The sequence below is a fragment of the Poecile atricapillus genome, chromosome 10 (assembly GCF_030490865.1).
Source record: "Poecile atricapillus isolate bPoeAtr1 chromosome 10, bPoeAtr1.hap1, whole genome shotgun sequence".
NCBI lineage: Eukaryota > Metazoa > Chordata > Aves > Passeriformes > Paridae > Poecile > Poecile atricapillus.
This window is the reverse complement of record NC_081258.1, coordinates 12,433,503-12,458,785: the sequence shown is the minus strand read 5'-3', so window position 1 is coordinate 12,458,785 and position 25,283 is coordinate 12,433,503. Positions and strand designations below refer to the sequence as shown.

General features: G+C 41.6%; 2 protein-coding genes across 6 annotated transcripts in view; both read right to left on the bottom strand.

Moving 5' to 3' along the window:
• The window catches only part of LPCAT2 (lysophosphatidylcholine acyltransferase 2), a 29,982-nt gene extending 6,506 nt beyond the window's left edge, over positions 1–23,476 (bottom strand). Inside the window, exons 1-13 of one of the 5 annotated variants that reach the window (XM_058846157.1) lie at positions 23,298–23,476; positions 20,415–20,561; positions 17,712–17,851; positions 17,090–17,209; positions 16,472–16,689; positions 15,130–15,242; positions 12,446–12,506; positions 11,342–11,400; positions 10,132–10,166; positions 8,071–8,125; positions 4,894–4,976; positions 4,239–4,364; positions 3,001–3,154 (exon numbers count right to left, since the gene is read on the bottom strand). In XM_058846157.1, coding sequence (XP_058702140.1) covers positions 3,001–3,154; positions 4,239–4,364; positions 4,894–4,976; positions 8,071–8,125; positions 10,132–10,166; positions 11,342–11,400; positions 12,446–12,506; positions 15,130–15,242; positions 16,472–16,689; positions 17,090–17,209; positions 17,712–17,851; positions 20,415–20,561; positions 23,298–23,417 — 1,431 coding nt within the window. In that variant the 5' untranslated portion in view covers positions 23,418–23,476. Of the gene's footprint in view, positions 1–3,000; positions 3,155–4,238; positions 4,365–4,893; positions 4,977–8,070; positions 8,126–10,131; positions 10,167–11,341; positions 11,401–12,445; positions 12,507–15,129; positions 15,243–16,471; positions 16,690–17,089; positions 17,221–17,711; positions 17,852–20,414; positions 20,562–23,297 lie in introns of all 5 variants that reach the window. The other 4 variants (XM_058846160.1, XM_058846158.1, XM_058846162.1 and 1 more) reach the window with 4 other exon arrangements.
• Positions 385–1,704, bottom strand: CAPNS2 (calpain small subunit 2). Its single transcript, XM_058846163.1, has one exon. The coding sequence runs from the start codon at positions 1,548–1,550 to the stop codon at positions 735–737; it is 816 nt and encodes a 271-aa protein (XP_058702146.1). The 5' UTR covers positions 1,551–1,704; the 3' UTR covers positions 385–734.
• Positions 23,477–25,283: the final 1,807 nt, after the last annotated feature.

Below are 25,283 nucleotides of genomic sequence, written 5' to 3'. Positions count from 1 at the left end.
TTCAAGTTTCTCTAAATATAAATGTAGTACTTTGTTTGCTTTATAACTATGTTTAGGCTTGAAGGAAAGAGAGAAAAGACTAGTTCATGGAACTGTAGGAGGGAGAAGATCATTGCAAAAGTAGCCTTGTGTAAGTCTTCAATTTTATCCTGGCCACCAGATAGACCTGACAGTAGCACTGAGGTTTTACTTCAGCAGCCAAGCATGAAAAAGCAGAAGTAAAAAGAAAATGGAATGATTATGTAAGTTCACTGATCATTACAGTTATTGCAACTCTAATGTTTTTCCCCTTGTTAGAAATAACTGTACAAGACTCTACCAGTGACTGCCTTCAGGCAAACAGCCTTTATTCCAGCTTAGAGACTGCTGACAAATCAGAACAGTAACATCAACACCAAACTTAGGAGCTTTTTTATATAATAGCTATACTCATATGCAAACAACTTTACATTAAAAAGTAACTAAGCTTAGATCTTTCCAACATATTCCCTAAGCTTAGAGTTTAGAATTTTCTGAAGACAGACTTATGCAACTGTGCATTCAACAACTCACACAAACCCCTCAGAAAAGCAGACTGGTGCATGCACAAGAGGAATCACTACACTTGAAGCTGATCCATCTATTTCTAGCTACATCTGCCTTAAAAGACTAAAGGCAAAGACTACAGTTGTACAGCAGAGGATTTTAGTCCTCCACGTGTGTCTTCCACACAAAGCTGCTTCTTTGCCACGTCTTCACGAATACATGGTCAGCTGCAGCCAGTCTTCAATGGTCACTTTGACATGCCCACTTCCATCTTGGTCCAGGGACTTGAAGGCCCGGAACATGCTGTCCAGCCGCACCAGGCAGCTGATGAAGCTGTTGAAATCCATGCTGCCGTCCTCGGCGGCGTATCTGCGCACGATCACCTGGCACAGCTGCTCGTTCAGGTGGAACCCCGCAGCCTTCAAAGCGTTTGGCAGCTGGGCTCTCCCAACAGCGCCTGACTGATCAGTATCGTACTGCTTGTACACACACTGCCACTTCTTGACGTTGTTCCACAGATACTTGAACTCCTCAAAGCCCAGTTTGCCGCTCGTATCGCTGTCCATGACGGCGACCATGCTACGGCAGGTGTCCAAGCTGAAGCCATCCGTCTTCAAGTCTTGGTGTCTGGAAAGGACTTTGTTCAGGATGTCCCTTAGCTCTGTGGCACACACTTCCATATCATCTCCAGCCAGCTGGGCAAACAGGCGACGGAATTGTCTGATCTCATCACTCTCCTGAGCTTCCACATTTGTAAAATGATTGCGAGGAGGTGGAGGTGGCTCTGGATTATATTGAGCTGCCGCTTCACTTATAAGGTTGACGAGACCTCCAACAAGTCCTCCAATATTCCCTGCACCTCCACCTCCTGTTAGGAGCCCTCCAAGGCCACGTGCAAGGCTTCCTCCACGACTACTACCACTTCCTCCACTCAGCAAAGCTTTAGCAAGGAACATTGTGAAGATTTTTTGAAGCGAGTTACTCAAAGATCCAGCGTTCTGTAGCTCTCCAAAGCTGTTCTGCATCTGACTTGGGTGTGGGAAAAACACAGCTTATCTGCATGCTTAGACTTCCCCATGTCTGTGCATGTCTCTGGCTGCCAGTTACGTCTCACTGGTTTCAGTCAGGTGTTGGTACGCCTCTATTTCTTTTCTTCTTTGCATCGTTACGTTTATGTGATTTGAGGAACCATTTTAGAGAAAAAAAATAATGAGGCTGAAACGCAGAAAGAAGTCTCAGAACGCCTGTGCTCATACCTGAAGCAATTTGAAAACAGCCCTGTTAGATGAGCGTGACTGTTCCTCAGTTGTGTGGATCTCCTTAAAGGTGCATGCGGCTTTGTACTTGTTTGCTTTTGCAATCTTTTATTCCCTCGAATTTTTAGTGAACTGAGCATTACTTTGCTAGTTCTTGTCACTGATGTTGCGCCATATAAAGAAATTGAAAAGGTTGCCCTTAATTACTCTGGTTGCCACAGGACATTTCTGATGTAGGTACTCTGCTTCAGGACCCAGACTACATGCCTCAGGAACCAATGGTCCAAGATGGGGAGGCAGGAATGACCAAAGGATGAGTACCTTGCTCTGTTAGAGCTTCAACACATTCAGCAGGTCAAGAAATAAATTTGGCTCTATCCTATTTTAGAGCTTGTAAAAACTTTTCACGTGATAAAATCCTGAAACAGTTTTAACCAGCATATACCATGGCCTCCCAAGGACAGGTGTACTGCTAAGACTAACTGATCAGGAAGAGTGATGGTGAGCTGGGAAAGCTCTTATAGTTAAGAGAAAACCTCCAGTCCACAGGCACTTGCAGGACAACAGGGTGTGTACACTGCAGCGCATTTGGAGGCCTAAAAGTAAGATTAATTCTATCTCTGCTCTAGTCATTGATGCTTCTGGTATTGAGAGAAATGCAGCCATTTTTGTCATCCTCAGAGAGAAGCAGAAAATTGGAGAGATTAGCACTGACTAGGGGTAAAGCCTAAATGATCATGTAAACACACAGCCCCCTTTACGGCTGGAGAGAAGCAAGAGGAGTCCCTGTAAAGTCTAACAGCATCCTTCACAAGCACAGCAAGAACACTCCAGTGCTCCAGTTAACACTCCAGTTAGCTTCACTCTAACTTAAATTATCTAATTAATAACAACAGCTAACTAAGCTATCAAAACGTACATAGGATCAAAATCTGCAGTTGGCAAAAGAAAATATTCAGCTGTTACCAGCATGAAGATCATTGTCTAATACTGGTGCAGCAACTTGGCCCAAGTGATGGCTGCCATCTCCCAAGGCAGAAATGAATGAATGTTTTCCCCACTGAAATTTATGAACAAAACTGAGTTACCTACCTTGCTTACAGAAACTGTTAACTAAGAAGCATTTAGTAAGCTGGACATAATGAATTATAATAAATATCCTTTTGGTACGTTACTTCTAACAAAATATTGGCAACAAGTCAGTTAATCAATTACTCACCCTGTCAAAAAGCAGAAACAGCTCTCTGAGGACATCTGAAATAGGCAGCTTCAAGTACTCAGCAAACTCCTCAATTCCAATTCTTCCCCCTTTGGAAGCACTTGCAATAGCAGCAAAAGTATCCAACTGCTCTCTGACATGATTCCATTTTAGGCTATGCAAACATGAGGGAGAGGAGATATTTCTATACAGCAGTTCTCGGACAGATGGAATTTCAGTAGGAGTTATTACAGTGTTCAAAGATGAAAAACTGCCAAACAGGGCATGTGTGTACAGCATTTCTAATGCTGTACTTCAGACCAGATATTTTACTTTAAATCAGTAATTAAGGACTGCTCCCCTCTGGTTATTAATATTAAAAGCAGGCAGTTCTGTGCTTGGGTATGTCAGACTTCCATAGACTAACCTCCCAAACTTGGAATTGTCTGTCCAATTACTAGGCTGCTCCAGCAGAGAGCTTTCCATCACTATACATTCAGGTGTAATAATATTTTGCTCCATCATGCTCTAGGGTAAGCATTTCCTTGAGTGAGGGAGCATGTGTCAGCTCTATTAGCAACCTCTCTACCCAAAAACCCACTATTGCTAGAGCCTCAGAAGTGTCAGATCTCTGCAGAAATATACCACTGCACCTGGTAAGAATAATTAGGATTGCCATGTAACTATTCCAGATGGAGTTCTATAAATGGATATATAGCACATAATAGTAAGTCAAGACTTATTAGACACACTGAGATTTCACCACAGCCATGCCAGGTTATTTGATGGAATATGGTTACATGGCTCAGTTCTCAAAGTCCACTGTATCCAGACAGAAAAAACTGACATCATTAGTGACACATGGCTGCACAGTAAAACTAAGAACAGTAAGCTGAAGAATCAGGCTGGAAAGAGGCTTTTTATTTCCTGCCACAAGCTGCCAGTGCCTCACCACTAAAGCAATTTAAATTTGCACCAAGATTACCATCAAGTGCTTAAAATAGGTACTGCTCTTTCTCACCCTTTGGTGAGAAAAATCTTTTCTCTTGCAACATTGGAGACAAAAATTACTTGGGATTAGTCCTTACTGGGATTTTCCTCATCTCTGACTTCCTTGTAATTTATGTAAGTTGTATGCATAAATACACAATATTACACATGGCCAAGTCTGTTGTCTGGTTATTTAATCTTTGGCAGACAGCCATCAACACCTGCAGCACTTTAGTTATTATGCTACCAAGAGATAAAACTCCCCTTACTTGAGTTTCTTGCTAATTTTGGTGAACTCCACCAGCCCAGCTTCCATGGGTAAAGTCAACTGCCCTGCTGAAATCATCAGTCTGCAATCTTCAAAAGTGTGATCAGTGATTGGCACATTCAAAGCACTGAAATAAAATTAAGGAAAAAGCAAAATCAATTTCATATATGAACAGAACTTTTTGTTGATGGCTTCCCTTCTCTGATATGCGAAACAAATGGTAATTCATTCTTGCACTGCTGTAAGTAGGACAAAGCAATACACACCATTTCATGAAACTGTCAAACCACACCGGGAAACTACATCATGGCAGCACCATGAGGTTTTAATGTTTACAATCTTGCAAATGCAGCCCAGTAATGCTGCAGAACAAACCACCACCCACTTTTCCTTGCCAAGCAGAACAGATGATTTCATTCCAGTTTTCTATGAATTGAACATACGTTCCAATGTACGACACCGTCTTTATGCTCCATGTAAAAACAATCAGGGTAATGTCATATATGAGTTTGACACCTCCCGGTGAAAATCTAGAGTAATTCCGATATATAGTACCTGGGACTTGATTAAATTGTACTTTATGGCTAGGCTGTATGTGGAATTTCTGGATATAAAAGAACAGCTCTCAAAGGTTTTACTGATGATAGATTACTTACTTTGCCATGGTTTGCCGGACTCTGTTGGCAAAAAGAATTGGATCATTCTTTTCTTCCTCAGTAGGAACATGAACAGGCAGAAACTGAAAGGGATGAGTTATCCAATCAATTCAATAGTTACCACTTCATTAGGAACATGAGCAATTTCTTATTTTTGAGTGTAGGACAACAGGAGAAAAACATCAGCTGTGCAATGAGAGGACTGGGCGCTAGAGGTCTCAACCACCTTAGAAAATTCTCAGGCTCTTCTGCCCTCCCCACACAAATGAGATTTACTGCAAAACTGCTTCTTAAGGATTGGTAAAAGCTTCTTTAAATACGTAAAATCAATCCCCCAGAGAAGTAAAGTATAATATATACAATTTTATTTAAAAGATTAAATGCTGCACTGGTAAGAATGTGAGTTTGAAATATTGCACACTTCAAAGATGTTTTTAAATACACACTGCAGTCCCACCTCCTACCTGTTAATTTTATCTGCCAGCATGTGACTGGTAAGTTTCCTGTACACTTTTCCCCCCATGACAAAAACATTAAGGAATCATAGTTCTGAGCTGTAAATAGCACACTAACTGGATACAATTTTGGAACTCCAAGCAGAAGGGAAAAAATCCCGACAACCCCCCTCTCCTACCACACCACGGAAACACCCCAGTTATCTAAATGGTAAGATGCTTTCTATTGAGGATTCAGTATTAATATGTAAGAAGTTGGAAGTACTTTTTCACTAAAATAGCCTCTGGATGAAATATTATCTGTTGTGGCATGAACCAGCACCTGTTTGCAAAGTAGTGTGTGTGGAGGAGTGCTTTGCTCTTTCTACTTCAGTCGACAGTGTTTGCTCACAGCCCTGTTTACTGGGCCTTTTCCCAGCTATGGTTATCATTTATCTGAGTTCTGCTGCTCTGCACCCTGCCCTTAATTCCTAGAATACAACAATTCCAAAATAACGTGTTTCTCATGGTTCACTGGAAGAAAGTTGTTAATTATGTGCCACTATCTTGCTTTAGTTATAGTGCAGGTGCTGGTGATGCATTATTACAGTGCTAACTCTCCCATATAAACACAGTTCATCCTGAATAGCCTTTTAAAATTAGTTTTTAAGAAATGCTTTCTCTTTATGATTAAAACGAGTGAGTTTATGGAATTATCTGTCAAATAACCATAACAATTTTCTATTTATAATTAAAAGTTGTTTCCCTTGTAAGGAGAGAAGTCCAGCTGTTCACATTAATATTTGAGATTTCATTCCTTCTGTAAGCAGTTGCCAGCTTTGTTCAAGGTCTGAAATAGGTCCCTGGTTATTACAACTCCCCTTCAGAAGTCACATAACTCTTGAACTGAGAAAGCCCAGGCACACAGTACACAGAAAACTCTGTCATCACTGGGTGAGATGAAGTCATAACTCCAGGTTTATCTATGCAAACATGGTCATGGTTTTCAAAGTGGTCATTTACATCACTTGAGGCTGAGGTCTTGCTCACAGAGCAACATAAATTCCTGGCAGCTTAAACACTACCTTCATCCCCTTCAAAAAAAACCCCTACAATTATTCCTAAAACCTGTTTGCCAGAAACAACAGCTGAGGAGCAAGAATTTGGTTTCTTGACCTCCTGCAGTGGCTGCATGATCTCACACCCTCAGCTGCTTATCTGCTAGAGAGTGGCAAGTACATCTTCCCAGTCAAACTCAGTCCTGTATGAAAATCCTTCACACATCTTTCAGCAGCAAAAATATTTCTCTGATCTGTTTCTCTGATCCTGTGACCTAGTCTCTCTTCTAACAGAATTTGCCAAATGCTGTATTTTTTGCAGCCCTAAAACTCACTGCCAGGATCAGCTTCATGTTCAACATCCCAGTGTTAGAGCTGGACTGGACATGGACACACAGCCCTGGAGCCCATCACTGTTCCAAAACAGCAGGTAGAGGCCGTGCAAGACTGGTGGGGGTAGAGAGGCTACTTGCTGACAGGATGGGACAGCCAACAGAAATGTCCACTCCTAAAAGGAGTAGTTGGATTCCCTCCTTCCAAAAGAAAATGTATTCCTTCTCTTTTCAGAAACTGAAAGGCTTTTGCACTGATGCTAAGAAATTAGTTCCATTTTGGGGACACACGTGCTGCTGTGAAAGCTGCAAATTTTTTTGTTTCAGTTTCATCTCTTGGAACACAAAATTTATTTTCTAACAAACAAGTTTGACTTCTGTTCTGAAGTAGGGGAAAATGAAGCTTTCCCTTCAACTGGAAGGGCTACATTAACTGTTTCTTGCTCCCATGTATATAAATCACATCGCTATGCACCACTGAACAAAATTGTTAGGATAATTATCTCTTGATTACACCTTCTACAAATATGTGTCTAATGCATGCACTATGCATCACAAGATGCTCTCTTAAAATGAATTTCATTGTTCCACAACACAGACTACATTGCCAATTGTTAGCAGTAACAACAGTGCCTGTATTCACAAAGCTTTGGACTCTGCTAAGTTCTGTGTTTTGCAAATAAAGAGCAAAAGGTGTCATTTTCTCCCCTTCCTCAGGTTCCTAAACGAACTTAGTCCACACTGACAATCCTTTGTGGTCTGGTAGGGAATGTGTTTTGAAAGTTGCCTCTTTGGCAGGGAGCAGTTAGAGTGTGGGTGCACACATCAATTCTTTTCACATTAAGAAGTGTGGATGTTGTTTCAGATGTTGTTCATCTGTCTCTGTGCTGTGCAGTGGATTTTAATGATCAAGAGAACCGCACAAGTACTTGAATGAGCTCTTAGTTGTAGAAATCTGTGAGAGTCCAGTCTGGGGAGATGGTGAGGCACAGGAGGTTGCTGTGAATGGGTCAGAGAAATGGGGAGGTAGGAAAAAGAAGCTGTTACCTTTGACAGAATGGATGCTAATTCTTAGTTTTAACATCTGTAGAATTCATGTGGTGATAATTAACAGAGATTTTATAATGCTCTAAAAATAAGGACATTTCTGGCAGCTGTCTTAGAAACTCACCAGAATGATACATACATATGGACAACAAATTAAATCTATTATTTACTGTGATGCTTGTTCTTGGTTCTGAGACATTTGTTTATTCTTCCCTAGAAATAATTAATAATGTGAATAATGCATTTATATTAAAGCAGAAATTCCCTGGTTGCTAAATCTTAGTACAAAATATTTCCAGTTCTTACCTCAACTTCTAATCTTGTGAAGATCTGACACAGTGTCATTATGCACAGCTCTTTACTGCAGGCAAAGAGGAAGAAAAAATAAATTTTACTTATTTAAAACAAAAGTATTTGCATGTCAGTAGATCAAACTTTTTAAAAGCACAAAAACCAAAAGGCAGTATTAGGCAAGGTTTTTATGTACCTTGCAGTGAAGTTAAATGTTACTTTTACTGTTAAATGTTACCTAAAATGTTACTTTTCACATTTTTTCTAACAGGACTTCAGCATATAGCTGCTGCTTGCTCACAGGGCAGGCAACTTGTCTGCTCTCATGCACATTAACAACTCTGCACAGCTCTTTGGCCACTAAAATGTCTCCTTCTCTTTAAAGAGGTCCATGGATACTGGATTTTAAGCTTTAAGAGCTTTGATTCTGAGAAGCAGAAGTAGAGTAGTTCTCTCTTTATTTTATCTTTTATTCTCTCAGCTGCAATATAGGACCAGAAACTTCCTTATGCAGAACTGGATTTGTTAGTATTTTCTAGTCATTTTGCAAATTATAGTAACATTTACAGAGATGTGTTAATGAAGTGCCAGTAGGGTCAGGACCATCAGTGCTTCTTTAAAAAGTCACAATTTTAGGATTAACAGATAAGCTAGGGGGAGGAGGAAACTGCTGAAGAGGATAAGCACAGTCATTTCTACCTCTGACTTGCTCTTCGCACTGTGATTTTGAAGCAGAAATGCACATTTGATCTTTAAAGAAGATGCATTATAATAGAAAATTTTCAAGCAGTCTCTCTCTGTTCTTGTTTTGGACAAAATAAAAAAGAATAGGGAAAAGGCAAGAGAACCTATGGGATCCTGTCTATCTTCTGCACAAGTCCACTCTAAATGCTCAATTTTCTAACACAGCAGGTATACCTCCCAGCAAGGCACAAAAGTAAGAGAGAAGTAGTAAGTGAAAGCAGGAACTATGTCAGGAGGTTTCTGAGCAGGAGACTGGTACTGTCCCATCCTGGCTGCAATATCCATGAAGTTTCACAAAGTGAGACAGTTCTGCATTTTGTGATCTGCACGTTTGTGCAGGGAATATTCCTCTTGGGCCAGTTAGTTTTGTTAAGCATCTATGGATTCTTCTCTAATGCATCCTTCTCTCCTCATGATTTTTCTAAGCAGCTCCTTTCACCTGCTCACAGGTTTTGATTTGAGCCTTCACCATACCCAGCCATCAGGCTTAGAGCATTTCTCCATTCTGAGTGAATGGGCAGCCTCCTCCCTCCCATGGGAATACTTCTGATTTCATTTCTTTCTTTGCCTACTCCTACTGCATCTATCATAACTGAAGATACAGCTCTATTTTAATCTTCCAGTGTAAACCCTCCATAGAGGACATCTGTAGTATGTATTGAATTTGCAATGTTAATTAGTCTCAGTATGCTGATAAATGTATCAGCAATAGTAGTAACAGAAAAAAATCTTGGGAAATCGAAATGGACATTTTCATCATGTCGACTGTCTAAGTGTGCAGATGTTAGGATTATATATATTAAAATAATACATATATTTATAAAGATAACTTAAAAGGTAGCTTATGATCTGCTCCACTAGTCCAAGTCTGTTTCAAAATTAGCTGCCTTACAAATGTTAGATAGTAAATCAGGACTACTGTACCTAGATACACTACATATTCCACATGAAAATGTGATAGATGGATCCTGAAAATGCACATTTTAACGAATGTCTGTAAAGTGAAAAGTACTTTCCAGACCTATTTTCAGTGCAGTTGTGAAGGTTCTTGAATACTTTTCTTTCCTTTGTTCTAGTGTAATGTGTGAAACAGGAGAAAATGGAAAGAAAAAAAGAGTGGCAGAACTGGAAATATTTTCCTTTGCTAACCCTTTCTCTAGCCATTCTGACATGAAATCTACTGCATGACAGCATTAACTCCAGGTATTTTCCCCTCATAAAAACAGATTTAGAAGAACATGTGTCTTGGCTTAGTGGACTCTCCTTGCCAAACTGTTTAGCAACAGGAGAAAAACTTCTATATGTAATTTTCAGTATGATTAAGAAACTTACAATGAATAGCCCTGCCATGTCCAGGTCACAGTATCCTAAGGAAAAAAATAAAACACAGAAATGTATGACAAAACCAGATGAAAGTTAGTGAGCATATAAATTACAGTTTAAAACAGGCACAAGTTTAGTAAAAGTGGATGATGTTTTTATAGGCCTGTAGTGAAAATAAATGAAGGTGCTAAGGCACCTAATAGGATTCCCTGCCTAAAAAATTTGGAAATAAGCATGGCAGACATTTATAAACAATTTGGAATAATATTTACAGTCAGTTATATATAGTAAATCATTCACTCTGATCTATACAACAAAAGTAGGGAAAAGGAAACTTAGTAAGACTTTGTCAGTGGGCCTTACTAGTCTCTTTAGAGAGGCATTCTCATAAATATGTCTCATTTAGCTTTTAAGGACATTTCTGTATAATTCATCATGCTTTTTCTTTGATATTTTGTTTTTCTTTTTTTTTCTCTATGTTTATTACTTCTTTTGCAGTGTGTACTGGCAGATCCTTAAATCTTATCAGTGAAATGCAATACCAATTCCCTTGAATGTCACTACTGACATTCATTTATAAAAGGATACACAAAGGAGTCTTTTCAAATAACAACCATAACAACCACATTTTTAATCTTAACTAAACATTAGGAAGTGCAAGTTTGGTCTTTTCTGGATTTGTTGGATGACCGGGAAATTTTAAAATAGTTGAAATGGTCCCAGCCTTACAGGTGGAATAAAGTGGAGCTGCACAAGGAATGCTGCATGGAAAGAACATCTGCAGAGCTGCTCTCCTGAGGAGGGGTGCTGGATGTACTACATGGCTCAGCTTTGCTTCTGCTCAGACACTTTGCAAGTTCCTTTGCAGAAAGGCTATCTTGAGGTTAACCAAAAAGTGATGACTAATAGGGAAGTTGTGACCATTTTAGACTTCAAAGTACAGGCTCTGTGGCACTGCAGGAAGTTTCCAACTTCCGCCACAATAATTTCCTGTCTCCCCTCTTCAGCTAAGAAGCCCAGCAGAAACTTTTCACGGTCAGAACAGCAACTACACCATGGTGACACTTGGGAAGCCTGGCTGCTTCCAGGAGCTCTTCAGTGCTAAAGCTTGGGACAACATATTCTTCAGTGACTATGCAAAGTATTATTGTAGGTAGCACTTACGTCAGGCTTTTGCCTTCTGAATTATTAGTTATTAACAGAAGAATGTTCTGCTCACCAGCTTGTTGGGGTATCGGAGTAACACAGGTTGGACAGGGACTCGTGGAACAAAGGCACCTGCAGCCACACATTAGAACTAATTGTTACAACTAAGCTTAATATAGCAATTGGGAGCTTTAAAGTGATTTATTTCAGACAACAGTACCTGGAAGGAGACATTTTTAAAAATGCAAGGAGAAGGGGAAGTGTTCTACTTCAGTTTTTTGTTTGTTGTTTGATTTGGGTTTTATATATATTGTAGGTTGGGTTTTGTTTTTTATTTGTTTTTAAATCATCAGCACAACCAGCAATATGTCAGGACATAAAAGGGTTTGGCTCCATCTCAATGAGAAAGCTGCCTAAGATCCCTGGACTGTTCAAACTCATTTTCTGTGCATTATCTCCCCACTAATGGGCATTAATTTCAAAGGATGAGATCCTTACAAGACTTTTGAGCATGTACTGAATCACTCTGTGATCTATCATCACATGTGATATTGATCTGGGCATGTAGTAATGGTTTTGTAACACTTCTACCCAAGACACTGTAAAACAGTTAGGTTTTAAAAACACTGTAAAAAAGTGTCAGGTTGCTCTGCTTTCTTTACTTAAGGGCAGGATAACAATCTAATGATCAGTAATGCAGTGAAGTATGTTGCTGTCTTAAAAATTATTTGTTTTCCTGGCTTGCTAAGCATTTCACAAACACCTTTTGTAACTTGGTTACTAAGTCTTGTATGGCAAAATTTACAAGAATCTAAGACAGTCCAACTGTTAGCTGAGTTAAAAGAACATCATTTGAGTAAGTTCATACATTCATCTCATAACAATCACAGTTGAGTTTCTGAGTAAATAAATTAGATGAAAATTGTACCCAGAAAAATCCCCCTACTAACTAACGATACAAGTCACAGATATTTTGCATTCCACACAATAGCACAAACCAGAGAAGTAAGCTGACTAGTATAAAAGAGTGGGTTTAGTGCCACTGAAACCTTAATAATGTAAGGGATTCCTACAGTGCTGTTGTGGATGATGTACCTTCACAAGTTCAGTCCTTACTACAACTATCAAATTAATATCACATATTTTTTTCCAACAACAATGGGATAAAATCTCTCACCTTGTTTAAATGTTATCAGGCAGGATCGGTTTGTGCAGGTGCCTTCTGGGAAAATCAGTATCTTGGATTTAAAGAGAGAGAAAAATATATATGCACACGTATATTTCATAAAAGGATTATACTTTAGTATCTGTTATGCACAAGCTGACAATATACAAGCTCTGTGACCTGTTGTACTGTATTTTATATCATTACTATTTCCAAAGGAAACAAACATATTCATGAAAGATGCTCACAATATTATTAATCTGGTTCATCTTGATTTGTAAACCGATGCTTTCTAAGAAAGGAGCTCTGGGGAAAGAGCACCTTATCAGTTCAGAAATATGGTACAAAAGGCTTTAAGTGTTTCACTTATAATTTTAGTGTTCGTAATAATAGAATTGTTCCTCTGACAGCAGTTCCTTATTGAGCTGCTGGGTGTATAAATATAGGAGTCTGGGCAGAAAGGAAGTGAATGAGGTACTTGGGCATTTACAGGCAGAGATACTATCAGTGAGATGCCTGCTGTGATGAGATCACAGCTTGAGCAGCACAGCAAAAGGCAGAGAAGGCATGTGCTGTGAGCAGAGCTCTGAAGGCATTACACACCACAGCAGCCTCTGAACCCCAGTGACTCAGACACACCAACAGCCAAAAGGTTTCTGAATTAGTGTCTGAGAGAGTACATTAAGTGCACTGTGAACTGCAGTGTGACACACTGAATCCAGCGCCCTGTGGACCACAAGCTTTGTGTTTCTCACAACACCACAGGATCACAAGCAGCATTCCAAAAACACCCCGGCACAAAATGGTCTGGATCAAGTGTTCAAGGTGTGCTCCCACTTGAGTCTGAATGAACAGCTCAAGGCTAGTTGCTAGAGGCCTCCGTAGGTCACACCCAAGGGACACACACTGTTCAAGGGTATGACCGAGGCAACTGCACACAGCAAGTTACAGCCAGTCCTCCACAACACATCCGGTAATCAGAAATTGTGGCTAGGGCACAGGACTAGGAATCACCCAGTGATACCCCCAGTTGTACAGCTGACTCAGTCTTGGAGATTCCCAGATTACTTGACTCATAATCTATTTATGCCACAGTACATATTTAGGTTTCAGCCCAAGTGAAGCACTAGTGCAGGAGCCCATTTCCCTTTCCTCCTCATGCTGCTTCCAGCGGAGATCAGGCCTACCAGGACATTCATCCATAACAGCTTAGCAAATCATAACTACCAGTGTAGTCTGTAAGCCCAGTGTTAAAAAAAAATTGGCACGTGCACATTTAACTGACAAATTTTAAAAAATAATGGAGGCTCTAAAATTATTTAGCATAGCTTAGAAAAATACATTAATGAGTTAAAGTACCCTAAATGTTAAAAAAGCTTTAAGAAAGGTACTTATGAAGGAAAAATGTATGAAATAATGTCATTACAAAAAAAAAGGCAAGTGTTGGTCTTCCCTACTTGAATGGTCTCTGTTTCTCTAGAATGTTCAAAAAGTAGAGCAGTAAAACAGCAGGTCTAGCTGTCACAGAAACCTCCTACTGAAGTCGATAATCCTCACCTACCTCTTAATTTTCTTCAAAAATTAAACTTGCTCCTCAGTGGAACAAAAGTGAAGGAAAAGTTAATTTTTGTTAGTCATTTAGGGGGTATCCAACCATGACTAAAGAGACATCATGATTTTAGCTACTGAACTATTTTAAGTAAATTAACCACCAAGTAAACAAGTCAAGAGGTAATTCAAAACACAAAGTATGAGTTTATACTCAAATCTGCACAGGAGATGTTTGGAGAAAGGTCTTCTATTAGCACTGACTGCATTTGTCCAACAGCATGGCAATGACATTGTACTCATAGTATCTGAAGGCAATGTGAGACCAGAGTCAGTGCAACAAGAAGAAAGCAGAAAGTCACTCCCAAATGAGATGTCAGTAGATGCACAACTACTCCCAGTCTTTCTTCTTCCACAGGATGTGGATTTTCATCCCAGGCTTCTGTTTTTCATATAAGCAGCAGAGCAGCTGCCTTTACACTCTCCTCCCTCCTGATCAGCCCCTGGTCCATTAGCTCCTCGAGATGGAAGCAGAACAGCAGCTTGCTGCTGAGCAATGACCACGGGAAACACTGCAGAAGCAGTAACTGTTCCTTCCATGTCAAAATCCTTCCACAGTTCAGATCAATCTAAAAATATTTGGTTTAGTGCATTATCAACCTGAAGAGTGAATTGAGCTCCACCTTGTCTATACCCTACATGAGAAACTAAAGTTTTGAGCTGAAGTACTGTTTGTACTGATCTTGGACATTCTGGTTTAGCCATCTCATCAACTGCTCATCCTCTACCTGGTGTGAGAACAGCTGTACAGTCTAGCTTCAGAATACTGATCCACACATACCAATGCAATTCATCTGCTGCACTGAAGGCAGCATGTTAAGACTTGAAAAGGGAAAAGAGACAGTCAAGAGACATCTGCATTTGCAACAACAATTGGTATTGGCTGGATTTAACTGATCCATGTCATGAAAGAACTCCTTCTGGACACCAGATTTTTCCCTCCTTAACCCAGTCATATACCTGAGAGCTGACTTCATTTCTGTACACTTTAAGAAATCTATCCAGCTGGTCACTTGTGATACTGTGATGCACCATGAACAGGGAACAGGAATACACCACAGAAGAGATGTTAGTAGTATATTTATTACCTGTGGCCACTGGCCTCTTGATAATGCCCGCCTAGTTATCTCAGCAACTGTGTTCTTCCGTGAATCAGGGTCTTGACGAGAAACTGCTACAGGCTGCAGGGAACTTAAAATTGCTGTGAAACAGATAAAAAAAATTGCCTTATACTAGTGCTTAGAAAACACATGGGGTTCAAGGCTTCCTAATAGCAAAAACTTGTTATTCGTACACTAGGAGACAGACTCCACACAAACAACTTTCAGACTAAATTGGTAAGAGTCTTATTATTCTCTTTCTGCAAAATGGGAAGTAAGACACAGAAGACATATCCAGCCTGCCAGCTGAGGAGTTTCACAGTAGATATAAACATGCAAAATTCGCAAAATACATTCTGTTACTTTTCACTAAGCATTTCCACACAATTCTAAGAGAGTGACCTGACTGGGTCTGTTCACGGGCCATGCTCAGGCCTAACTTGTGCAGACTGAATCCAAAATATAGTTTTAGCCTTCCCTTTTCCATTACAAAGCATGCATGGCTTCAATGTAAATTACAGGAAAAACCCCTCATTTAATCAGAAGTCTACATTAGAATGCATGGACCTTTGTGATGAAAAACCTGGCGAAGAATTATCTTCTCTGTTCCAATCCTGTGCTTTTAAGCTAAAATCAATATCTTCTCTGTTAATTTCTTTTCTACAAAACCACTTTGCTATGTTGCCTACGTGTTTAGTTCTGGGTTACTGTATAGCCAGCAGAAAGTCTACAGCTGATTCTAGCAATAATGCAAATGGGGATTCTTTTTGTGCCAGAAGGAGGAGAAAATAATAGAAGCATGACTCATCTGATCTTTTCCATTCCCTGCATTTCCTTTTTGAGTAACTCTTTTATTCCTTCCTGGTCTTCCTCCCATTAAAAAAATCCATAACAGTGCCTGCAAGTTTAATCTTATAAATGTGGTATTTTCCAGACTACTGTAGTTTGGGTCTGTTTTGAAATAACCTTCACTCACATTTGTGGGCCACACTGCTAAAAGACAGCAGTGGAACAGATTTTTTGAGTTCCTACTGGGAGAATTAAAGAGAAAGCTTCCAACCTGAGCAGCTGCAAAACATGTTTTCACTAAAAAACAAGTTCAAAATGATATTGTATTTCATACCTGGAAAAAACCTGCATAATTTCTAGGCATTTTTACCAATTCAGAAAGATAACGTGTTATAGTGATTTAATTGGAAATAATCTGTCAGTATCTTTGGAAGCTAAAAAAATTAAAAGTCTCCCCTTAAATCACTGTAGGAGATAAAATTTTTGGCCCGATATTGAGTTGTTGACTTGTAACTTTCAAATTTTTTTCCTAAATACTTACTGCCAAAAACTGGAGTTGACAAATTCTCTGCTCTAGTCACTATTGATGGCATTCCAGTCAGGGCACAAATAATGGCATCAAAAAAGCTTGAATGAGGGGCTGCAACAAAGATTGGGGCTTCTGGTAGACTCGCTACCTTCCCTTTCACTTTAACTTGGAATCCCATCACCAAGTAGGCGGTGCGAGTCAGGCCGGAGAGGGCTGTCTGGATCATCCTCCTTGTTAACAGAAACACAAAAACATGGTCCAGCTTACAGTCAGTACTTATTTTGTACTTCAAAAGAAAAGCCCCTAACAGATTTCCCAGTTCTAACCAGCAACGGGGCCCCACACAGGGTAGCAATGCTACTCACCAGCAGAATGTAGGGCTAAAGGGGAAGTAGGGAACGGGACATCACCTTTTCCTGATGGAAGATAAGGCAATGTACAGCACCCTGTGAAACCCTCTTCCCAGGTACACCATTTCTCGTGGCATATTTTATGGCATTGTACCATAACACTATTGTGAGGGGAGTAATTAGCAGATTTACTGTCTTTTCTGTAAGAATTTATGTAACTAATACTGGTTTTTTACTATCAGTTTTAAACAAGAAAGATTAAATGGCAGTGTTTACTTACTGCGACGTGCTCCCACAGTAGGGGACACGTTCCTTTCGTGGGACTCTCCCTAACCTTTTGGTCTTGTTAGAATTCACCCTTCCTGTCTCCTCCTCCTCCTGCAGCTGCAGTGCATTGTGGCTAGAAGGGAACTTCAGTACTTTGAGGTCAGAAGTGAGTGAGTGAAACCCAGAACCCACAGAAGCAGCTGTGAAATGCCACTTCAAGGGCAATGCAGCTGAGAGGAGCTGTCAAAGCTAATTTTGTCATAGAATCACAGAAATGACAAAGGCTACACAGGAGCTCAGCCATGTCATGTTACAAAATACTTAATGAATTTATTTTCTCAAATATTCCTGTTAGGATTATTACTGAAGTAAATCCTGGCTTAGAGATAGTCTAAATGTTTTTATATTTTTTATTTTTTTTTTTGCCTCAAGACAACTGAAAATCTGCCTACTTAAAAAGGTCCACTATTGTAAAATTCACGCATTACACTCATGCTTCATATAAATGGGTAAAGCTGAGGAATCCTCTTTAATCAAAAGATGTAGTGAAAGGAAAAAAAAAACCTTTAAACCCCAGGTTTGTGTTATTAGGAAAAAACCCCCTTAGTTTTCACAAATATTGGTCACTTTTTCACCTTCTCCATCCTTTCAGCGGCAGAAATCCTCTTCCAGGCTGACAGAAAGTTGCAATTGATGCAGACAGCCAAGCTAGCAGTAAAAGGAATGTGATGCATATGACACGGAGGGGAAGCAAAATAATCCCCTGGAGAGCAGTCTGGAAAAGAGGTGAAAAATATTAAGAAATGGCATCAACAGAAATGGTTCTGCTATCTGTGGAGTTTCTTTACAAACATTTTAAAGTACTACCATTATTGCTTTGTGATTGAATAAGGAAAGCTTGAATGATTCCGCCTCTTTCGGGAAGTAATTTATGGTATTTAATTTTCACTTTTGAGTTCCCATTCCAGGAAGAACTGGAATATCTGAGAATTTACGTTTTTGGCTCGGATGTAGCTAGACACATAGGGTTAACTAAGTTTGCCGGCTCCAGTTTATATTTGGTCCTGGTCTGCAGCACACAACCAGCTCAGAGGAGTCTGCCCAGTTGACACATATCCCTACTACAGAGCTTTCTATCACTAGCTGCCTATCTAGAAGTCAAGTGAGATCATTAAGATGATTAATTGTACTCTTGCCCTTTCAAATGACAAATCTTGTGTTGAGTCACAAGTGATCCTCACTACTGCTCCAGGGAGCTGTGCACACACAACACAATGTTATTTCCCCCATTGGAACTTATGCAAAACCAAGGTTTTAGTTGCCCTGATTGCAAATAATCCCAAAACATGATCCCCACCCCTCCCAAAGGAAGCTTTAGCTTGTGTATTCTCATGCATAGCTCCAGGAAATGGGGGTATGGCACCATGTCGTACCACAGGCAGCCCTGGTACAGGGGCAGGGCAGGAAGAAATTCTTAATTGTTTTACCTCAGCACATTAGGTTAGAAACTGTATCCTGAAGGTTGGCCTTTATGGTGCAACAAGCACTGTGCAGATTGAGCAAGGCTGGGGCTGGCAGGCAGGTGAGCTGTGTGAGCAGCTCAGAGCCAAACATTCCTGGGAAACCAGTAAAGGGCTCAGCTCCCTTTGGTGCTAACACAGCTCAGTGCCACTCACTGATGAGGATCAGTTTGTGTCAAACCTATGCACAAAATACACCCCAAATGAACTGTAACAGTAATTTTTTTAAAATTTGGGCTGTTTCTTCAAGTTCCTCAAAACTTACCTGAGAGTGTATCACAGACTAGACTGACAGCTCCACCAGTTCAAGTGCATGGGAGAAGTTAGTGAAGTAGAGTTAAGAGTTTTACTCTTGTGAGCTTACTTTTATGCTTCACTGTTTTTTAAGAAAATCTACAAATGAACAGCAGTGTTCTTCTCTCAAAATCAACCCTTTCTAGTCAGCTCTTTAATAATGGCCTCTTACTGTACAGAAAAAGCAATAATTTTTGTAAGTCAATGTTATAAAATAGTTTGCAACCTCCTAGAGCTGTGATTAATATCATAGTGGATTTTAATTCACCTCTTTTCTTTAAAAAGAAAAGATATTTGAATATAAGCAAATAAAATAATAATTTTATTATTAATAAAGTAGCATATATTATTTGAAAATAATGTAATAGTGTATACTTTATCCAATTTTTTGACACAGTCAGTTGCTCCTAATTTTCCTTTCACCAACACATTAGCACTTTCCCTCCCACCAAATCCCTTCCATCTTCATGTAATGTCCTCTTACCCAACTCTTGTCAATATTCAAGAGAGGCTCTGCCATCTGGCTCTAAACCCTCTGACACTGATGAGGATTAAGATGAATGTGGGGCCTTCAGGACTTGCTTCTGTGTTACCACAGGCACAGTGACAACAGACCAAACATGACAGTGGATACACAGAGCAAATTAAGATAAACATGATAAGCAGGGACGCTGCGTTGATGTTTATGTTCTGCAAGCACTGTCATACAATGTGTGTCCAGGAGAGACCTGAATTCTTAGGTCTGATTATTTCTTTCTTTTACTTAACACTTCTGTGTAACTAGCTAAGGAGTTTTAACCATAATTTTATGGACAACAGGTAAAGGACTGCCCTGGATCACAGAAATGAGCATAACAGGTTTGACCCTAGAGATCTATTGCTCCCACTCATTCTGGTGCCAGTTGTGGCAAATCTGAAAAAGTCAAGTAGGAAGATAAACCAACAAAGACTCCTGGCTTGTCTCCCAAAATTAGATTTGGTTTTTTGTTTTTTTTTTGTTTTTTCTCTGTATGCACCCTCTTTTATTATGATCTATAGTCCATTTCAGCTGCAATCAGTTATCCAAAATGGGCAGTGTAAGCATAATCGATGTGGTTTAACTTAAAATAATATTTTTCTTCATGCAATAAAGAATATACATGTACTGACCTAAAATGAAAAATAAAGGATGCAACAGCAAAAGCAAAACAATCCCTTCTTCAAAACTTTAATAAATTCATTAATCTATTTCAGGCAGATGCACAGGTGGTACTGATTTGCTGATGCAAGCTATTGGCTTTCTAGGTCACTGTGTAATGAGCCAGAGTTGGTTTCTGCTCCATCAGCTGCAGAGTAGGGCAAGAAAAGGACAGAAAAGAAAAAGGTCAAGGTAGACCAGAAAAGAGAAAGCATAGGATAAAAACCTACAGAGAAAAATACAAAGTTTAGTTACTACTCAGTAGCATCAGAGCCATTCCAGCTTTTGTGCAGTAATCACCAAGACAGAATTATTCTGAGTCATCCAAAGAACCTTTTCCCACATACTGAATCACCCATGTACTTTCTGTTCACTGTGTCTGCAGTAACTGCAAATCCTGACACCGCAGCAGTCCTGGCAGTCCAGGTCCCACTCCCATAGCTGACTGATCCTTGACCAATACATGGGATTATACCTCCACTGATGGTAGGAACCTGGAAAGCAGAAAAGCAGGTCTATCAGCAAGCCACAGAACTCCATATGAAATTCTGTTCAACTTTAGCTGCTGTCAAGTTATCTAGGAAGCAGCAGCAGAGCAGGCTGGGGACCAGGATAATGCCCAACTCCCACTGAAATACTTTTGACATCTGAAGCTGTGATCAGATGGATTGTCCCCCACAGCAGTACACACAGGGCAAGATGGTGTTCCATGAGCATCTAGAGGATGTCACAGCTCTGCCAGGCAGTCCAGCTGCTTGCTTCCAAAAATACTGCTTTTAGCATGCTGGTTGTGGTATTACATAGCTCACCAATGCAGAAGTGCACTGAGCATCTCTTCTGAATAAATCAGAATCCAGTAATGACTTAACTAGAATTTGTGCTTTGCATTTGCAGTTCAGAAGTTAGGACAGCAAGTGAGCAATCAGGAACAAAAGAACTAAAACTAAAACCTAGAAAAAATCCCAACAATGAATTGCAGCCAACATCAGTCTGAGGATGGAAACAAGAAGTATTTGAAGTTTTAAAACTGTTTGGCACATGGATATGTTTAGCACAGCCCAACTGACCCTTGCTTCGCACATTCTAGAGAATGACAAATAAAAATGACAAATAAAGGGTAGCTTGTAAACTATTAACAAGGAATGGCAAGAAATTGTAACATCTTCTCACTCCACTTTTCAGTCTGGCTGCTTTTATATTTGAAACTTAATGAAATGCAAACAGCTACCCTGTCTCACTTTCAAGCTCCATTCATCAGGCACACAGAAGCCTTTACATTCAAGGTCACCAACATATGGAAGTTCTGCTGTGGACTCCCAAAGAAAGAGGGTTTTGAAATTGTATGATTGTATTGGTGTACATTAAAGAAATAGCACAGAATGGGGAGACATAACACGACTATCCTTAACATGAAAATGGAGAAACACTACACTTGACGTGAATGGAAAGATAAGGGAGACTTCCCTTTTCTGAAGTTTATAGTAACAGTGTCTGGTAAGGCCCTGATCCCCAACAGGTCTGACTGGCAGTGCTGAGCAAGAAAGGAGCAGAGGTTTACAGGACAAAGCAATCAGTAGGAAATATCCCAGTCCTTATGACCATAGGGGGAAAAGAAGGGAGCAAACCGCAACACAAAAAGGGTTCTCTCGTGTGTGTTTTTCTGCTTTACAATTCTGTGACTGTTTTGCTCCTCAGCTCACTAGCACCAGGCCCTAACTCAGATGGGTGCTTTTCCTTCCAGGTGCATTATGGAGTAACTTAAAAATGCAAGCTCTTGAAAGTAGTCTGTGTATCCTCCAGAAAGGACAGCCAGCACACAAAGCTGTCCACTTCTGGAACCTCATTAAGTAACTGGTTTCCTCAGGGTTCTTAGTGCCTAAAGCTACTGATTCAGATGCACTTGAAATGTGTTCCAGGCTGCTAGTAAAACATATGGGATAAGATGACTTGAAATTGTTTTCTAGGTTTCTCATGTTTCCTCTATCCAGCTACCTTCAGGGCAAACACTGTTTATAACTTCAGGAAGATCTATATGAAACATAAAATATTTAGTTGTATGTCAGCTTCAGGTTTTTATAGCCATCAGCAGAAAACACTGTAACTTCACCCACACACTGATGTCCTCATTGTCCTCAATCATATATTCATGTTTGATTCATCAGCTAATTTTTAAAGAATGTTTTAAAAAATCAAATATTTTTAAGTTGTGTCCTGTAAGTCTTGTCTGTGCTTGTACACAAGTGATACAGTGTGAGTGACAGCACTCAGCTCAGAGGCCTGATTGAATTTACCCAGTGAGACCAGCCAGTAACGCAGTGGGGGTACCATTTTTTGTTGTACATCCTGCAATATGGAGCCAAGGGATTCACTCCCCCCTTCCCAACCCAGGCTTAAAGTCAGCCTAAAGCCAGTTAAGCATCTGAAACAGCATGACTGAAAAAGTTATCCTCTGTTTTAGCTTTTCATATCAGAGAGAAGTTGACATCTTAACTCTAGAGCTGAGGCATCTGACATGACTGACAGATGGGTAGTATTTAACTCTTGAATTAAACCCCTGTTTTCTCTAGGAGTGATGTGTTATCAGCAACGATTGCACAGATATTTCCAAAAGCTTGTTTTAAATCTCGTGTTAAAAGTTTTAAGCCAGTGAGCCTCTTCGTATGCGTTGAACAATCATGCAGCTTGTGGACTCTGAAAGGCTGAAGAACTTATTTTCAAAAACAGTGACTTTTTTATGCTTGCATCTTTCGCCGTTTACATAACTTCCTCGTGCTTCTGCTCTCTAGATTACATCAGGAAGCAAACTATGCCGTACAGGGGAAGGAAATGTTCTCAGTAGCAGTCTGTTCCCGGCAAAGCCAGGAGCTGTAGATGTGAACCAGAGCCGGGGCTGTTCCGCTCCCCTGCGGGCGCGGCGCGGGGCACGGCCGGCACTGGCAGGCCGGGCCCCGCAGCCCCGGCTGCCGGCGGCACTTTCAAACCTCGCTCGCTCACACGGCGCTCTGCCCTGGCAAGGGGGCTCGAAAGCGACCAGTGCCCCCCAGCCCGCACGGCTGGCAGCCCCGCAGCGGCCCGGGGCGCGGCACGGAGCGCTGGTTCACAGCCGCGCCGGGCTGAGCCGAGCCGGGGCTGAGCCGAGCCCGCCCCGCCGCCCCGCTCCCGTGCGCATCCCAGCCCGGGGCAGTGCGGCCCGGCCCCGGAGGCCTCTCCCGCCCGCCCCCCAGCCTTACCCGCAGCTTGTTGCCGGCGCTGAGGCGGCCCGGGTGCACGAAGGGGTTGAGTACGGTGGGAGGGCTGAAGGATTGCTGCCTGGGCAGCGGCAGCACCCGCGGCGCCATCGCCGCAGCCATCCCCGGCGGCTGCGCATGAGCCGGCGGCGGAGCCCGGGGCCAGCGGCTCCGGCCGGCCCTGCCCACCGCGGGAGCCCCGCCTCGGGCAGGTGAGGGCGGGCGGTGGCAGTGCTGGCATCCGCGTCCCCTCAGCCCCGGCCGTGCCCTGTCCCGCTGGCATCCGCGTCCCCTCAGCCCCGGCCGTGCCCTGTCCCGCTGGGATCTGTGTCCCCTCAGCCCCGGCCGTGCCCTGCCCCGCTGGGATCCGCGTCCCCTCAGCCCCGGCCGTGCCCTGTCCCGCTGGGATCTGTGTCCCCTCAGCCCCGGCCGTGCCCTGCCCCGCTGGGATCCGCGTCCCCTCAGCCCCGGCCGTGCCCTGTCCCGCTGGCCAGCGCGGTGAGCGCTGCAGGCAGCGCAGCTGAGCCGCGATCCAGGGCGATGTTCATAAGCACGGGGAGCCAGGCGGGCCATTATCTGAGAGAGGAGAGGGGCCAGCGCGGTCTGGCACACGGCAGAGGTCGTTTCTAGGAGAATGGTGCATTTTCACCACTGCGAAAGGCTGGTACAGTGATTCTGGTTCTTGAGCACGAGAGGTCTACAGATCCTCTGCCGCCTTTCTTGGCGTGCTGGATGCCGCCCGTGCGGTGCCTCCGCTGGATGCCCTGAGGGGAGCGCCAGGAGCGGCTCTGCAGGGCCGGCGGTGCGGTAAAACACCGGCCTCCGGCACCTTCTGCCCACCTGGCTGCTGCTGCTGCTTTCAACCCAAGAGGAAGTTCCACATTTAGGATTCTCTCAGGAATCCGGTCCAGTGGTGGGGCTGGAACAGTCTGGGTGCAGCCAGCGCTGGGCTCAGGCCGCTGGCCTCTTGCATGACATTGGTTCAAACACTTCGTTTTGGTGTTTTTCCAATTTCTCCTTCACACAAAATTATTGGTACTTCCTGGCACAACAGTTGTCTGTATGTTGCCAGACTGTTCATGTTGCTATAATGAAACTAATTATAAACATCTCATAGTTCAGTTCCCACTTTGACGTCTCTGCTTCCACAAAGATACCATCAGCATTCACAAAACTTAATTATTATAAAATTATTATTTGTGTTTTGCAACTGCAGGTGCTTAAGGAGTAGTCATAATAATATATTTGGTCTAACTGAAGCCTGCCTATAATGGAAGCTTGATGAGTGTAGGATTTCCCTTGGCTGGTTTCCAGGATTTCCCTGTGATTGCCAGTCCTTGAAACCAGCACTGTCCTCTGAAAAAGCTGAGAGCTGTGAATGAATTGGATCAGCATAATCACCACAGAAAGTAGGGTTGGGGGAAACTCCAGAGGAGAAAGATCAATTATACCTCTATCACCCCCTTCCTCACTTTTGTAAAAATATACTCTAACTTATCTTCTTATCATAAAATGTGCAGTAGGCAAAAGCATATACTGCAGAATATGAAATATTTGCAAACATTTTTGTGTAACTCTTCTGTCAGTAATTCCTCATCTGAACCAGAGGCTAAAAGAAGGTGGCCTTTTTAATATTTGTCTGTTTAATTCTTTTGATCAGGGCTGTTGTTTTACCTTTATAAAAACATGTGTACACAGACATTTTTGATGCAGAAATTGAAAACCTGCCGTGTTTGACCTGCTCCCTGCTGTTGTCTGACAAAAATCTGCCATCTCCTGGCCCGGCTGTGTAACACTGCTGCACACAGCAGTTGGGGAGCATCTGTTCACTGCTTGTAAGAAAAACAGCTCCTCTCAAGGACCAGCTAAAAAACTTCTTTATGCAACGTGCCATTCTGATTTTCCAGTTTCTGTCTGTGGTACTAAATGTGACCTGCTTGTGGGAAATGTGTATGGGGACAGCAGTAATGGCCATGTGTTTCTGTTCAC